Here is a 15,915-nt window from a genome sequence, read left to right as displayed (position 1 = left end):
ATGGAAACACCATCCTTTACAAAGAATATATATAAAATAAATTATATCGGGTTAACTCTTACTAAGCAAGTGAGAGACCTGTATGAAAAGAACTTCAAAACTTTGAAGAAAGAAAGTAGAGAAGATAGCACAAGATAAAATTGTCGCTCATATTTATGGATTGATAGTATTAACATAGTCAAAATAGTCAACTTACCCAAGCAATCAGCATTAAAATACTTACACAATTCTTTACATATCTTGAAGTAAAAAAAAATCCCAGGATAGTTAAAACAAGTCTGCATAATAAAAGAATTTCCAGAGGTATCATCAACCCAGATTTCAAGTTCTACTACCTAAGGCTGCAGGATCTCCAAAAGACAGAGCATCAGTAGGTATGTTCAGGAAGGGTCTTAGTGGGGGTGTAGCATCAAACTTGTAGTGGAGACCAGGGGGTCTCAAACAAGACCAATGACTCTTTGCAATCAACTCTTGCAAGTAGAGATATATGGACAAAGGGGTATATGGGTGACTGACTGGGTCACAATGCAACGTCTATAAGGAGATTTTTAATTCTTTCCTTTTTAAAGCTTTTTCTGGTTTTATTTTCTTCATTTTTACTCTTGAATTTTGTTTTATTTGGGGGAGTGTGCAGGGTGAAGGGTGGATGAGAAGGAATTAAGAATAAATGGGATCAAGATACATGATATAAAAATACATAGAATAAATAAATTTTATATTTAAAAAGGTGATTAATCATACCTATTTTAAAATGTTGTCATCTCACATATAAATCTCTTATTACCATGTTAGAAACAATGTATTATTGCTTATTTCCATGTTATTATATGTGCTTGCTAATATTATTTCATGTCTAAAAGGAAGAATAGATGATTAATACAAAGTAGAATATTCAAGTAATATAATATAATTGTCTTAAGTACTTTATTGAGTAGAAATTTCATCAGTATTTAAAAATGAAGGTATATTTTAAACATAAAATCAAAATATTAAAAAATTCTCATTCATTAGTTGTTATTTATCACAAAAAGACATCAAGCACTCTAGTATTTATTTAATTTTCAAACATTTAAACAATTTTAAAATTTCTATTTACTGATTAATTCAAATAAAATGATATTTCAAACAAAAATACATTTAAGTTAGTTTTTAAATGAAATTACACAGCCAATTATTTTACTTTCAAACTTGATTCTTCACGTCAAAAATAAGCATTAAGAATGCACAAATACAAACCTAGATTTTACTGAGTCAATGCAAATGTTACCGTGCGAAGACTGGTGAGAAATGTTACAGAAATTTTACAACTGTAAAATTAAGAGGAGAGTTTCATTTCTATGGCTCTTCTTGCAGCTTCTTTCACCTCTTTGTTCCTGAGACTGTAAATCATTGGGTTTAACATGGGAATCACCAGGGTGTAGAACACAGACACCACCTTCTCTTGTTCTACAGAATATTGGGAACTTGGCTGAATGTAATTAAAGCTTAAGGTGCCATAGAATATAGTCACAGCAGTCAGATGAGAGGCACACGTAGAGAAGGCTTTCTTTCGACCAGAAGCTGAGCGGATTCTCAAAATGGCCACAGCAATGAATAAGTAGGATATGACGACAATCAAGAGAGTGCCAATGGCAATAACTCCAGAGAAGATCAAGAGCAAAAATTCATTCATGGAGGTATCAGAACATGAGAGTACCAGCAGTGATGGGATATCACAGAAGAAGTGGCTCACTACATTAGGCCCACAGAAAGACAACCTACCCAAACTTATGGTGTGTGTCAAGGAGTTAATAGTTCCGCCTATGACAGATCCAATGACCAGCATAGTACACTTTCCCTTAGACATGGCTACGGTATATAGCAATGGGTTTACAATGGCCACATAGCGGTCAAAAGCCATCACTGACAGCAAAAAACCTTCAGTGGTAATAAGCACTCCAAAAAACAAATGTTGCACAATGCAGCTATAGAAGGAGATGGTTTCTGTCATTACCAGAAAGCTAATCAACATTTTTGGTGCAATGACTGATGAGTAACAGGCATCTACAAATGAAAGACAACTGAGGAAAAAGTACATAGGTGTGTGGAGTTTGGGAGTGATTCTAATTAAGATGATCATGCCCAGATTCCCTACGACAGTAACAGCATAAATCACCAGGAATAAGGCAAAGAGCACCATCTTCAGTTCAGCACGATCAGTCAATCCCAGGAGAATGAACTCAGTAACAACTGTACAGTTCCCGGAAGCCATTCCCTTCCTTAAAAACCTAAGGAAAGAAAGACAACAATTTAGTGTATATACAGAGGAACATGGTGTTTATTAATTCAAGCAAAGACATCCTTATGTTGTGTAAATATAAATAAATGTTGATTTGATTGACCAACATTTCTCCATTTGAAAATACCAGAATGGAGGTTATATGAAGAGGAACCTGGAAAAGTAGGTATGTGGATATGGCTGAGGAAAAGCGAGGTCAGTGCAAAAACAGAAGGAGGGGTGAGGTTTAAATAATATCACCAGGGTTTTCTCATAAAGCCTCAAGAAATCATACTATTTTGTATTTATCTAAAATTATAAAACTCCATATAATATTGACACAAAATTATAAGTAGTGAAAAATGTATTATTTTAACCAGTTATATTAACTTAGATTTAAACCTGAAAATTCTCTGAGATGAAAATTAGGGATCTGGAACTAGGGAAATGTCCAGAGAACTACAAGGATGACCCCATTAAGAATCTAAGCAATAGTGGAGAGACTACCTTAAATGCCCTTCCCTGATAATCAGTTAGATGACTACCTTATATGCCATCGTAAAGCCTTCATCCAGTAGCTGATGAAAGCAGAAGCAGACACCCACAGATAAACACTGAGCTAAACTCCTGGAATCCAGTTGCAGAAGGAGGAGTGGTGAGCAAAAGAATTAAGATCAGGCTGGGGAGACCTACAGAAACAGTTCACCTGAACAAAGGGGATCTCATTGTCCCCAGGCTGATAGCTGGAAAACCAGCACAGGACCAACCCAGGCATCCTGAATGTGGGTGTCAGTTAGGAGACCTGGCCATTCTATGGGACCTCTGGCAATAAATAGATCAGTATTTATCCCTAGCGTATGAATGAACTTTGGGAGCCCATTCCACATGGAGGAATACTCTCTCAGCCTAGACACATGGGGAAGGGCCTAGGCCCTGCTCCAAATTATGTGACAGACTTTGATGGTCCCTCATCAAAGCCTCACCCTCCTTGGGGAGCAGAAAAGGGATGGGGTGGATGCATCAGTGGAGGCATGGGAGGTTGGGAGGGAGAAGGAAGTAGGATTGAAAGTGAAACAGGATTGTTTGTAATTTAATTTTTAAAAAGAAAAAAAAAGAAAATTAGGTGAAGTGAAAAACATTGGCTTATACGTTACTTTGATAAATTATTAAGCCACACAACTTATTGCATTTTTATGTTCTCCATTGAAACTAACATAATGACAACAAAAATGCAAGATTCACTAAGATATTATTATAATACTAAAAGCTGAACTTAACAGAATAGCATATTTAAAAAATCTAAAACAGCACTCAATAACTAGAAGCATATGATTAAATAGAATGAAATGTGTTATTATTTTAACTAAAGTTAAATATCTAGATATTGAGCTAGTTCCAGGCAAAGTGACTTCCAGAAAAAGACCAATGTGAATAGTGAAAATCTCTACCAGCATAGGATGCAGTCTGTTTTCCAACAACTTAGAAATTTGTACAGGTAGAATTCTCTTATAACTCTCTGATCCATTATTTAGAGAGGTAATGAAAAGATATTTCCTCAAAGAAAGTCTATTATAATAGTTACAATTTACAGGCATATTTGAATAAATTAAGTTCCAAAAAAGATTTGGAAATTTGGCTGTGTAGTTTATCATTCAGTATCAGGTAGCTTCTAAAATGTAAAAAAATAGAATGAAAGGTTTAAAAATTGATTTAATAATTTTATTCTAATCAGCACATAGCAGTATCATACAAATATACATCTACATACCATGCTTAATATGAATAATTCAAGTAAATGGAAAGTTTTACAATAAAAATGTAACTTACCAAAAAATAATTTATAAATTAAACATTAAAGACATTGATACTTTCTCCATGGCTTTTTCAACTTACTAAAAATGAATTTTAGTTAACTATATGGCATTCAAATTACTAAAATTACCTTCCATTAGTGAAGCTGGATTAAGGTAAAAATAACTAAAGGAAAATATAACAGATGATATACAACAAACACAAGAAATAAATAAAATTTAATGCATTTTTCTCTATGAGAACAAATTAGGTACAGGAATCTTGAATATATATTCATGTACATACATATGTATGTATTTATTTATTTATCATGTCTAGTGAGTCCTTGTAGCTTATACAGCATGGGTAGTTGCAGATGAAACCTGGAGAAACAGTTTTCTCAAGGGACATCAGGATTTCCCAAGATTCAAGTAATTCCCAAAGAGTATTATTAACTACAAGAACAAAATATACAGTATTATGAATTCAGTAAAATATTACAGAAACAGATTGCCTGCAGCACCAGGACCCAGAGGCTGGGTGGCACAGAGAAGTAAGCACCAAACACAACAAGAAATCTAATAAAAATCAATATAATGATAACTATTGATATTCTGCTATACTCATAGTTTGGTGCCTAGCCCAAATGCCATCAGAAAGGTTTCATCCAGCAAGTGATAGAAACAGATGAAGAAAATAATAGCCAAACATTAGGGTAAATGTGTGGAATCCTGCTGAAGAGGGGAGGAGGATTGTAGGAGCCAGAGGGGCCAAGAAAATCTCAAGGAAATACACAGAAACAAATAATGTGCTTATAGGAGCTCACAGAGACTGTACCAAAATCCATGGAAGCTGTATGGCACTGTCCTAGACCCTCTGGATACATTTAACAATTGCATAGTTTGGTCTTGTTGTGGAACTCCTAACAGTGGGAGGATGAATGGTCTTTGACACTTTCGCTGACTTTTGGGACCCTATTCATCATATTGGGTTGCCTTACCCAGCCTTAATACATGGGGAGGTTCTTAGACTCACTGCAACTTAATATGCCACGTGTTGATATCCAGAGGGGGCTCTACCTTTCTGAAGAGAAAGGAGGACAAGTGGATGGGGGCCCAAGGCAAAGGGGAGATGGTGGAGGGGTATTGGGAGGAGAGTACAGAGGAGAAACTGAGTTTAGAATGTAAAATAAATAAATTATAAAAATGTTACAGAAAGAGTAATTGAAAGCAATTGAGTGTGGATTAGGTATCACCTCAGGAACACAAAGTGAGATGTTACTAGAATAAATGCCACTAATATTTCTACACATAGGTTCAAGGTGAGGGACATGACTAATGTTTCTACATTAAACTTTCTTTGAAAGCAACAGGTATTTCTTCCCTGTCTTGTCCTGTATATTTTGGAAATGTATTCCACCCTGCTGCAAGTTCAGGAGAGCCCAGAATTTCTATTGTCTTTTAGATGCTGGATTCCCTGGCCTGTGTGGAGAATGGCTTCTATCTAAATAACAATAAACTTGGGTCAGGGCAAGTTTGGAGTCACCCTGAAGACTGGGTGAGATATGCTTGTATGGGGTGCCTGAAGCCTTGAGTATGTGCTGCAAAGTAGTGTCTTTAGGATTAAGAGAAATAATTACTATCTGCCCTTTATACATGGTAATAGATGCCTTCTGCCATAGCACCCACTTTTGGATGGTTAATTAAGATGATGCATCAATAAACTGGGTTCATTCAGTATTGACTGACCCTGTCCAGTTATGATCAGATGTCTCTGTCTTTTCTTTAATGTTGTTGGATAGTTAGCCTTCTCTCATTCACACTCCCCCACTCAGGGCTGGACCCTGGGTAGTTAAGCTGTTTCCGATCATAGCCCAGAAGACATCAGCCCAGTGGGGCAGATAAAGATGGTGCGGGAACTTCTGTCTGTCTTTGTCTAACCTCTCTCTCTATCTGTCTCTCTCTGTCACCCACACATACACACACACACACACACACACACACACACACACACACACACAGAAACACACACACTGTCTAAGAGTTGGATGCACCCTCCCACATCTGCTTCAGGTAATCAAAAGAAAGCATCAGGATAGAACTAGAAAAGATTCCTATCTGAGGTTTGCTAGACTTTTCTATATGAGGGGAAAAACAAGAAGCACATGATTTCCACTGCTAGCATCAGTTAAAAAAATAAGCACATGCTTTCCTGATGGTACCCTGTTCTTGATTTCAACTTAAATAATCTTTCCTGAAATTTTTGCTTACATATACACATCTCTCTCCTGCTCAGTTACATATTTCTATATTTAGTTACATCTCTTTTCCCATGGCTACACATCTTTCTTTTACATACATGTCTCTTCTGCATCTCTTTTCCATACAGCTTCATTTTCCTTGCCTCCACACAGTTACAAATCTCTACCCAACCATAGCTATACATCTCATTTGCATAGCCCCTAGTCATTCAGGACTTAACACAGTTCCCAGGAACAGCTTCTCTATATAGCAACAACTCTTACTACACACACACACACACACACACACACACAGACACACGTACACACACACACTTCTATATCATTCTTTCTTTACTTACTCACTCACACTCATTCATACTCTCACATTTCTCCCACCCACAGCAGCCTTCTCCTGCACGTCTGTCTCAAGGCTGCTGCACTTTCATTGTTGCTCCTTTACTCCTTGCCTTTCCACCTCTCCGTTACCTCTCTTGCTCTGCTGTCTCTGCTCTCTGCATTCTTACCATGCTCTCTGTCTCAGTCACAGACAAACTCCAGGCAATTATAAGTTACACTTTTTAGTGTTCAAACCATTCTCAAAAGGCATGATCAGTCATATAACTTCTCTTAAGCTAGCAATGTCACATTGACCCATGCAGATAGCTCTAACTTTCTCAGACAAAAAAATGACATTGAAAATCAAGAGTTAACAATAACAATTAATTTGTTGGACTTTGAGTGGTAGGGAGTACCTGCAGACTAAAGTTGCTTCAGGTTCTGGCTTTAAACCACTAAATAATACCTGGGAAAATGACCTTGCATATTTGTCTCTTGTAGCAACCAGATATTTGTTTCCAGACACAACCAGCCCACTTTAAATTTGTTCTGAAACAGTTTGTTGTCTATGTAAATGTTGTCTTTGTGATTGAAAATCCTATATCCATCTTCCTGGTCATCCTATGGCCACGTTCTTGACCATCCACAGCTGTATGGGTGCCCAGCAAGTATAAAACACAACATCAAAGGACTGTGAAACGAACCCCACAGCTGTTATTCTTAGGGAAGCACAGCAGTGATATCTGAGAAAGTTACAGGAACAACCAGCCATCCAGTCAATAACCCCATGGCTTTGCCAAGTAGGACTTCCCAGCAACATCTAATACGTGGACTTGTTAAATAATAGTTGTCACTACTGTACAGTCCCATGGCCCTCTGAAACACACACACACACACACACACCACAGTAATACACACATAAAATTCAAAAATTTCCCATAACTGAAAGTGGTGAAATATTCATAGATCCAAAAGTTCTGAATGAATACAAAGAGTGTTTCTGAACCCAACAGGGAAGTTGTACACATAAAACCATGGTGACTGTGATATTATGGACAAGCACCTTGCAATCTCAAAGTAAAGCAAAATCCAGAAAAGAGAAAGGTATTGAGCATAATGTCCCACCTACAGCTGAGGATGCATTGACAATTGATAGCTGCTGTGAGAAGAAAAAGTAGGTGTTTTTGGAAGGCTGAGCATACTCTAGTGGATTGCCACACTTGTGTGTGTGTGTGTGTGTGTGTGTGTGTCCTCTTCTGATATTTCTGGTTAAAAATTATAAATTTCATGCATTTTCTTGCATGTATTTAACCACTTTAGCTTGGAGGTTACCTTCTATCTACTTTTGTTGGGCTAGAGTTTTAGATAGACATTGTTTAAATTTGGTATTATAATGGAATATCTCATTTTTCCATCTATGGTAATTGAATCCTTTGCTAGGTATAGTACAGTGGACAAGTATCTGTAGTTTCTTTCTTAGCATGTGTATTACATCTGTCCAGGAACTTCTTGATTCTGGACTCTCAATAGAGACGTCAGGTGTAGTTCTAATAGATCAGGTTTTATATGTCACTTGGTTTTCCCTTTCAACTTTTAACATTCTTAGCCCTGTATGTTTAGTGTTTTGATTATTATGTACCAAAGGGAATTTCTTTTCTAGTCCAACGTATTAGGTGTCTATATGCATCTTTTTTCTTCTATGATTATGTTGCAAACATTTTCTAAGTGTTTGCCTGTCTTTCCTCTCCTTCCTGTATTCCTACACTAAGGTTAGGTTTATATTCAGTGTCTCAGATTTCTTGGATGTTTTGTGCCTGGATTTTTTTCTTTTAATATTTAACTTTTTTCTTTGAATAAGGTATGCATTTCTTCTACCATGTCATCAGTGCCTGAGATTCTTCCATTTCTTAGTGGTGAATCGTGCCTCTGAGATTCATAATTGTGTGACAATGTACTGTTCATGATCTAATAAAACTTGCCTGAAGATCAGAATGAAAAGATAGCCACACTAGTTAGCCATAGGGCAGTGGTGGCAAGACTCGAGAGACAGAGACAGATAGATCTCTGTGAGTTCAAGACCATCCTGGGCTACATGATAATGAATCAGTCTAAAAAAGAAACAGATATCTTAGCTTTAATCCCATAACTAAAAATAATATAAGGAATTCAGTGCAGACTCAGGAGCAATCTGAGATTTGGTGAGGAGCAGTCTGGAGATGCAATCTGAGGTTTGGTGGATCAGCCTTTTTATCTGAGCATTGGTAGAGATAAGAACTCTTAAGTGGCTTACTGCTTTGCTTTTCTGATCTTCAGCTTTAACCCTAATATCTGTCTCTGAATGTTTGTTATTTTTATTACATGATTTAGTTTCTAAAAGTTTTCCCTCAGCTGTGGTTTTCTGCCTGTAAGATATGCTAATGAAATTGTGACACATTGCTTGTGGGAGTAACCAACTAATATTGGATTTGACTTAATGCCCACTTCACAAGACAGAACCCATACTTAACACTACTTGGATAACCAAGAACCTGAAACTAGATAGCCTCGGGACATAAGAGAAAACCAAATACTATTTTTCTGCTGAAGTAACTTACCAATAAAAGCACTCCTAACAACATTCTGTTATTATTCATAGATCTATGCCTTGCTCAGGCATTATCAGAGACACATTCCTCCTACAGTAGATTAAAAAAAAGATACAGAAACTCACAGCCAGACATTACACCAAGAATGAAAAACCTTGCAACACTCATCACTGAACAGGATGTGCCCATCAAATCCCTTGCTAAAGGCCTCAGGCAAGCCCACTGACTCAGAAGCAAAGAGAGTGTAAGAGCCAGAGGGAGTGAAAGATGCCAAGAAAACAAGATTTTCTGAATCAACATAAACACAGCTCATAGAAACTCACAGAGACTGAGAGAGAAAGTATATGGCCTGAATAGGTCTACATCACATCCACTTCGTATATATTATTGCTTCTGATTCAGTGTTTTTATGGGATTCCTGAGTGTACAAATGAATGGCCTATGATTCTTGGGCCTTTTCTTGGACTGTTTTTCCACTTTTTGCTAGCTTTGTCAAATTCTGATATGATAGATTTTGTTTTATCGCGTATTTTATTATATGATATTATTAATCCCTTAGAAAGGTCTGGCTTTATTGTTGTTTTTTTTTAAAAGAGATACAGAAAGGGGGTGGAGAGACAGAAAGATAAGTTGGGAGGAACTGAAGGGAGAAGAGGGAGTGCGAGGGAAACCATAATCTGGATATATTATTTAATAAAAAAATCAATTTATAATAACATGAAAAATTGAAATAAATTTTCACCAAAAACTGGCAAATGTTTAGACACATTTTGAAAATTATTGGCTCTTACATGAAAATATGTACATCATTATACATTTAATTTAAAAAGTAAGGAAACATCATTTTGCACTTCTAATTCTTATGTTAAAATAACAAATTAAATTAGATGCACACTCAGTGTTATTAATAGGGACATTAAACTGCTATAGATTGAATCAGTAATATAAAGTGCTACAAGTCTGACAAATTTTTCATTGAAGATTCCAAGATCCACGATTGTGCTCTGAGAATTACAGCTAATGAAGTTTGAATCAGGCATCAACAACAGAAGCATTTATCATTACATTTACAAAACAATCTAGAACTACAATTTCCATCAGTAGGAGACTTGAAATTTTCAACAAAACAATCAAGCATGGGTGAGTTTTATTAGCAATTTGAAATTGATAGAAGAAAATAAGGAATATGTGTTTGGTGTTTCCATTAATGTGAAACACAGTAATAGAAAAACAATCTATGAATGAAATTCAGTTGCCTGGTACTGGTAAACTGTTGTTCAGGGGTAAAAATCGGAAATGCTTTCCTTGTGTATTTCTCATTCTGTTATGTCATTTTCTTAGACAATCTTGTATCTCAAGATTATGAAACTCTCTGTGGATATGAGTAAATTAGAATGTCTTTCAACTCATGATTCCCTACTGTGTCCCTACTGTTAGCATTACAGTCATAGTCACACAGTCCTATGATTAGCTCGAAAAGCAAACATTTCTAATTCCATTGGACATTTGATAGGACATTTAAAGCATGGTTGCAGATCTGTGTGTGTGTGTGTGTGTGTGAACATGTTCTTTTTCTTTATTTAAAGATAGGTAAATATATTATCAAAATTAAATTCATGTTTTAGGAATAGATCAATGTTTCATTTGATTCATTTTTTTCTCAATTTTTCTACATGTTGAAGTCATAAAGAGAAAAATACAGCAATATTATGAGAGTTGACTAATTATATCCAGTAGTAGAATTTATTTCTGTTAAATTATAATGAATAACCAAACAGTGTAAGAAAATATATTCCATATACTTAGAGTGAGTCTACTTGTAGTACATTAAAATTTCTCCCCAGCTGTAATATTTTTCTGAGCTAAACAATTATACTTTATTCATGATTTTCACAAAAGTGAGTGTGACAATGTGTTTATATTATAGATCCATTTGGGACTGCACCACTAATTTACAATACTTTGTTTCTTGCTTTGTATTGTTCCTTACATTTTCTCACAGGGGATCATGTAGGATATCTTCAGTAATTAACACCAAGCAACAAGCATTGTTTTTAAGTCTTTCAAATAATTTAGTTGTAATGATGCGAAAGAATTCGATGAAATTTCCTGAGGGAGTTTTACCAAATGGGAAGAAAGCTATAAACTCTCCTTTCATAAGGCATACATGTATAATACAGGAAGAAAAAGCTGGCCCTTTATTAAAGGTGCGTACTATCTTATATTTTGATTACTGGGTGTTAAGGAATTTACTGTTATGTCTGACCATAAACACTACACAGACAAGTAAGACATGAATTCTCAAATGGATTACACAAGGTTAATTAAGGTTCCCTGGAACAGTATGGTATTTTAAGTTTCAAAGTCATAAAATAGACAGATGTAATACTTCACTTTTTTTACTTCACTTTTTTTGTGAGAAATGATGGTGATATTTAAAATTTTGAAGTGAAACATTATTTAAGAATAACTGAATATTTTAGCAAAATTTTACTTCTTAAAATATTTATCATGAATTAGATTACCAGATAATATATGGGGTGCTCAATCATGTTAGATTCTCAGATAAATATCAATAAATTCTAACACATGTTCTATGCAATCTCTATATTGTTTTAGAATAAATGCTTACTGTGTGATGTTGGAAAAACAAATATTCTAAGTATTTCGCATACAATATTTTAAAAAGTTCAGTGGTTTTTATATAATGCCATTAAATGCATTTGTAGGATTTTTTTCTTTCCTGGTTAATTTTCTTAACAGATTGCTCAGTAATGGGTTATTTTATGCTGAATAGCCAGTAAATAGTGACAAGTACAGAAAAATGTTGAGTTTAAATATAAATAGATTTCTACATTGAATTTACCTCTTAAAAAACCTACTGAATTAATTTAAAAAGCTGAAACATCAAATATTTTCCACATAAGAAGAATGATGAGAGTTAGAAAAATTCACTTATATTTAAGAAGTTATCAGTTAAGACGGATACTAGAAAGACAGGAAACTAACCAGAGAATCTGTGGTAGAAATCATTGAAAGTTTGAAAATGCTATGTCCCTTTCTTCACCTGGTACTTCTCAGATTCTACAGTAAACACTGTGATAATAACACTTTACAAGCTAGTTTTCAAATAATGAAGAGATTATGATTTTTATTTGTTGGACAGAAGGGATCTGAAAAAATATTTGAAATGGAAGGAGAAATAGCAGAAAACCTCAATTCAAGAGAAAATAGTGCTGACAAAATGTTTCAAAGTGGGGACAGCCTGAGTTATGACTGGCTTTACATTATTTACCCATCATCATAGATTACTTTGATACTCAGTTATTTCCCTTATTAAAATTATGCTTGCAGCCGGGTGTTGGTGGCGCACACCTTTAATCCCAGCACTCGGGAGGCAGAGGCAGGCAGATCTCTGTGAGTTCGAGGCCAAGCTGGACCGAAAGCCTCCAAAACAATACAGAGAAACCCTGTCTCGTAAAAACAAAAAAAAATTATGCTTGCAAAGTCACAGTTTTCTTTTGAGATCAAACAGAATAAAAGAGAGAGAATCCAAATGTGTTAGGGTAAGTTGACTATACTATTAATTATATATTTTCTAATTATTTACATTTATTACACAAATGAAGTTATTAAACATTTTAAAAATCATAAATTACACATCATAAATATGCTATATGTTTCAGAATTTAACAGATACTAACTAAATAATAATAACCCAAGTAATAGATTAACTGCTCTTTAGAATTGTTTTCAACATAGAGGAAGAAAGTAAAGAATACTGAATTAAGCATTTGATCTCTTGGAGATTGACTTAAATCATTAAGATGAAGGTTCTAGATTATGTGACTCATATGCTAATTTGAGTTTATTCTTTATTAAAATGAAATAGATGAGTAATTTAAGACAGAAATGTAGTTCTATATTACAGAAAAACGTGTGTTCTATTGTAAATAAACTATTACCAAAATGTAATCAAACACATTAATAGGAAAATATTGTTAGCAAAATAGCAGACACATTTCAGTTGCTGGTAGTAAGAATGGTCTTTGAAGCCATTACTACATGAGGATAGATAGCTTTGTTAATAAATAAAAGTCATGACTCAAATCACCTTAATGTACTCACTAAATCCCAAATATACAATAATCACTTGGAGTTTAGTTGGGATGGGTTAATACTTCTGTATGACAGTTATAATTACAAGACAAATTGCATTTATTGATAATGGCTAAATTCTTATTAGACAATATTCAATTGATTACATGATGTATGATTTTATTGGACAGGTCCCTGGCCTAGAGAAAAAAAAAGATTGTAATGAACTTTCAGAATGAATGAAAATGGGATATGATAGTCTTTGTGGGTCTTTTTTATCAATATATCATTTATTAAAGCGAAATCTGACTGGTCTCTGGGGTTTTTTATATTTTATTTTATTTATTCGTTTTACATACCAATCACAGTTCCTCTCTATCCCCTCCTCCTCCCCCCACCTCTTTCATCCACTCCTCAAAAAGGGTAAGGCCTTCCTTGGGGAGGTAACAAAGCCTGCCACATTCAGTTGAGGCAGGACCACGAACCCCCCCCAATCAAGGTTGAACAAGGCTTCCCACCATATGGAATGGGCTTCAAAATGCCAGCTCATCAATTAAGGGATAGATCCTGGTCCCACTGCCAGGGCTGCAATAAAAGACCAGACTGTAAAACGTTTGCCCAGGTAAAGCAGGCCTAGTTCTGTCCCATGCAGGATCCCCAACTTTCAGTATAGTATCCCTGAACTCCCAGCAAGTTCAGGTCTATTGTCTCTGTGTGTTTCCCCATCATGATCGTGACCCCCTTGCACATAGAGTCTCTCCTCCCTCTCTTCTACTGACTCTGCAGCTTGTCCTGGTGCTTGGATGTTGGTCTCTTCATCTGCTTCCATCAGTTACTGGATGGAGGGTCTATTATGGCACTGTAGTCACCAATTTTGTTACAGGGGAAAGTCGGTTTAGGTACCCTCTCCACTACTGTAGAGGTCTTAGCTTGGGTTATCCTTGTGGATTCTTAGGAATTACCATAGCATTATAAAAATAACTTTTCATTACTTACATGACTTTATTTTCTATGCATTTACATCAACTCTTGTTGAATCTTGAGTTTAATCATTCCTATTCCTTTTTGGAATTCATATATTTTGCCTATTTGGGAAAGCAAAATTTTATTTTATTCAAAAATATGTAAAAATGACTTGTGCTGTCTATGTACTAAGAATATCTGTTCTAATTATGTCTACTACTACCATTACTATATGGCTATAAAAAATCTTAATAAATCTTTATATGGTTTCTTCAAGAAGAGTTACTTCTGGACCAACCAAATGGGCCAACAAAATGCAACAATACCAACTGAATTCATCTTAATGGGAGTCACACAGAGTGCTGAGTTGAAACTCCCTCTGTTCACAATCTTCTTTGCCATCTATGCAATCACAGTGGTAGGAAATCTTGGCATGATCATTTTGACCAAGCTTGACTCTCATCTACATACCCCTATGTACTTTTTCTTCAGACACCTGGCTTTCATTGATCTTGGAAATTCCACTGCCATCTGCCCCAAGATGCTGGTGAATTTTGTTGTGGATCAAAACACCATCACCTACTATGCTTGTGCCATACAAATGGCATGCTTCATTATGTTCATAGTCAGTGAACTTTCAATCTTGTCCTCCATGGCCTATGACCGCTATGTGGCTATTTGCAACCCTCTGCTCTATAATGTAATCATGTCTCAGACACGTTGCCATGTACTTGTTGGAATTCCATACCTCTACAGTACCTTCCAGGCTCTACTGTTCCCTATTAAGTATTTCACATTGACTTTCTGTGGCACTAATGTCATCAGCCATTTCTATTGTGATGTTGTCCCCTTGTTACCTTTGATATGTTCCCAAGTACAAGAGACAGAGTTGTTGACTATACTGTTTTCAGCCTTTAATTTAATCACTTCACTTTTTGTTGTTCTTTTGTCCTATATGCTGATTTTGTTAACGATATTTCGAATGCATTCTGCAGAAGGGAGAAAAAAAGCTTTCTCTACATGTGGTTCCCATCTGACAGTCGTGGTGGTGTTCTACGGGTCTCTACTCTTCATGTATGTGCAGCCTAAATCAACTCACTCATTTGAAACTGACAAAATGGCTTCTGTGTTTTATACTTTGGTGATCCCCATGCTTAACCCCTTGATTTATAGTTTAAGGAACAAAGAGGTAAAGAATGCTTTTCATAGAGTCTTTAAGAGTCCATGAAGACTTTATATTGTTCAGTATTAAATAGTCCTATAGTGATCTTTGCTAACTATAACTTTCAAATGATATTTCCAAAATAGTTGCATAATTTAAGTCCACATAAAATGTATTATAGTTCATGATGACAGATATTTTTTCACTTATATGTACTTGTCTTCCCTTACAGTTTAAATCCCAATTTAATATTGCATCCTTACTATCATTTCTTGCTTCAGAATAAATGTTTCAATTGATGATATACTAGCTTATATTTTACCAAAGGTGGATAACTGATAAACTCTATGTCAATAAATTATGTTCTTATTTCATAGGTTTTTTGAGGGGAGGGGAAGGGGTATCTATCTTCGCTGTTTTATAGTATTAATAAATAAAACAATATGATAAAAATAGTCTCTCAGTCTCTTTCAGAGAACAA

At 35.4% G+C, this 15,915-nt stretch overlaps 2 protein-coding genes across 2 annotated transcripts; one reads left to right on the top strand and one right to left on the bottom strand.

Annotated features, from left to right (window-relative positions):
- Positions 1-1,315: 1,315 nt before the first annotated feature.
- LOC101833033 (olfactory receptor 1052) lies at positions 1,316-2,251 on the bottom strand. Its single transcript, XM_005065046.2, has one exon. The coding sequence runs from the start codon at positions 2,249-2,251 to the stop codon at positions 1,316-1,318; it is 936 nt and encodes a 311-aa protein (XP_005065103.1).
- Positions 2,252-14,573: 12,322 nt separating this feature from the next.
- Positions 14,574-15,500, top strand: LOC101833300 (olfactory receptor 8K5-like). The gene has a single exon (XM_005065047.1). It carries the CDS (start codon positions 14,574-14,576, stop codon positions 15,498-15,500), a length of 927 nt encoding a protein of 308 aa, XP_005065104.1.
- The last annotated feature ends 415 nt before the right edge of the window (positions 15,501-15,915 follow it).

This window comes from Mesocricetus auratus, unplaced genomic scaffold, assembly GCF_017639785.1.
Source record: "Mesocricetus auratus isolate SY011 unplaced genomic scaffold, BCM_Maur_2.0 Super-Scaffold_100004, whole genome shotgun sequence".
In the NCBI taxonomy this organism is placed as follows: Eukaryota; Metazoa; Chordata; class Mammalia; order Rodentia; family Cricetidae; genus Mesocricetus; species Mesocricetus auratus.
Note: the sequence above shows the minus strand (reverse complement) of the source record. Positions and strands in the feature narration are given on the sequence as shown.

Excerpts from the sequence above, each read along its gene's own strand:
- LOC101833033 (XM_005065046.2), bottom strand. The coding sequence starts at position 2,251 with ATGGCTTCCGGGAACTGTACAGTTGTTACTGAGTTCATTCTCCTGGGA.
- LOC101833300 (XM_005065047.1), top strand. The coding sequence starts at position 14,574 with ATGGGCCAACAAAATGCAACAATACCAACTGAATTCATCTTAATGGGA.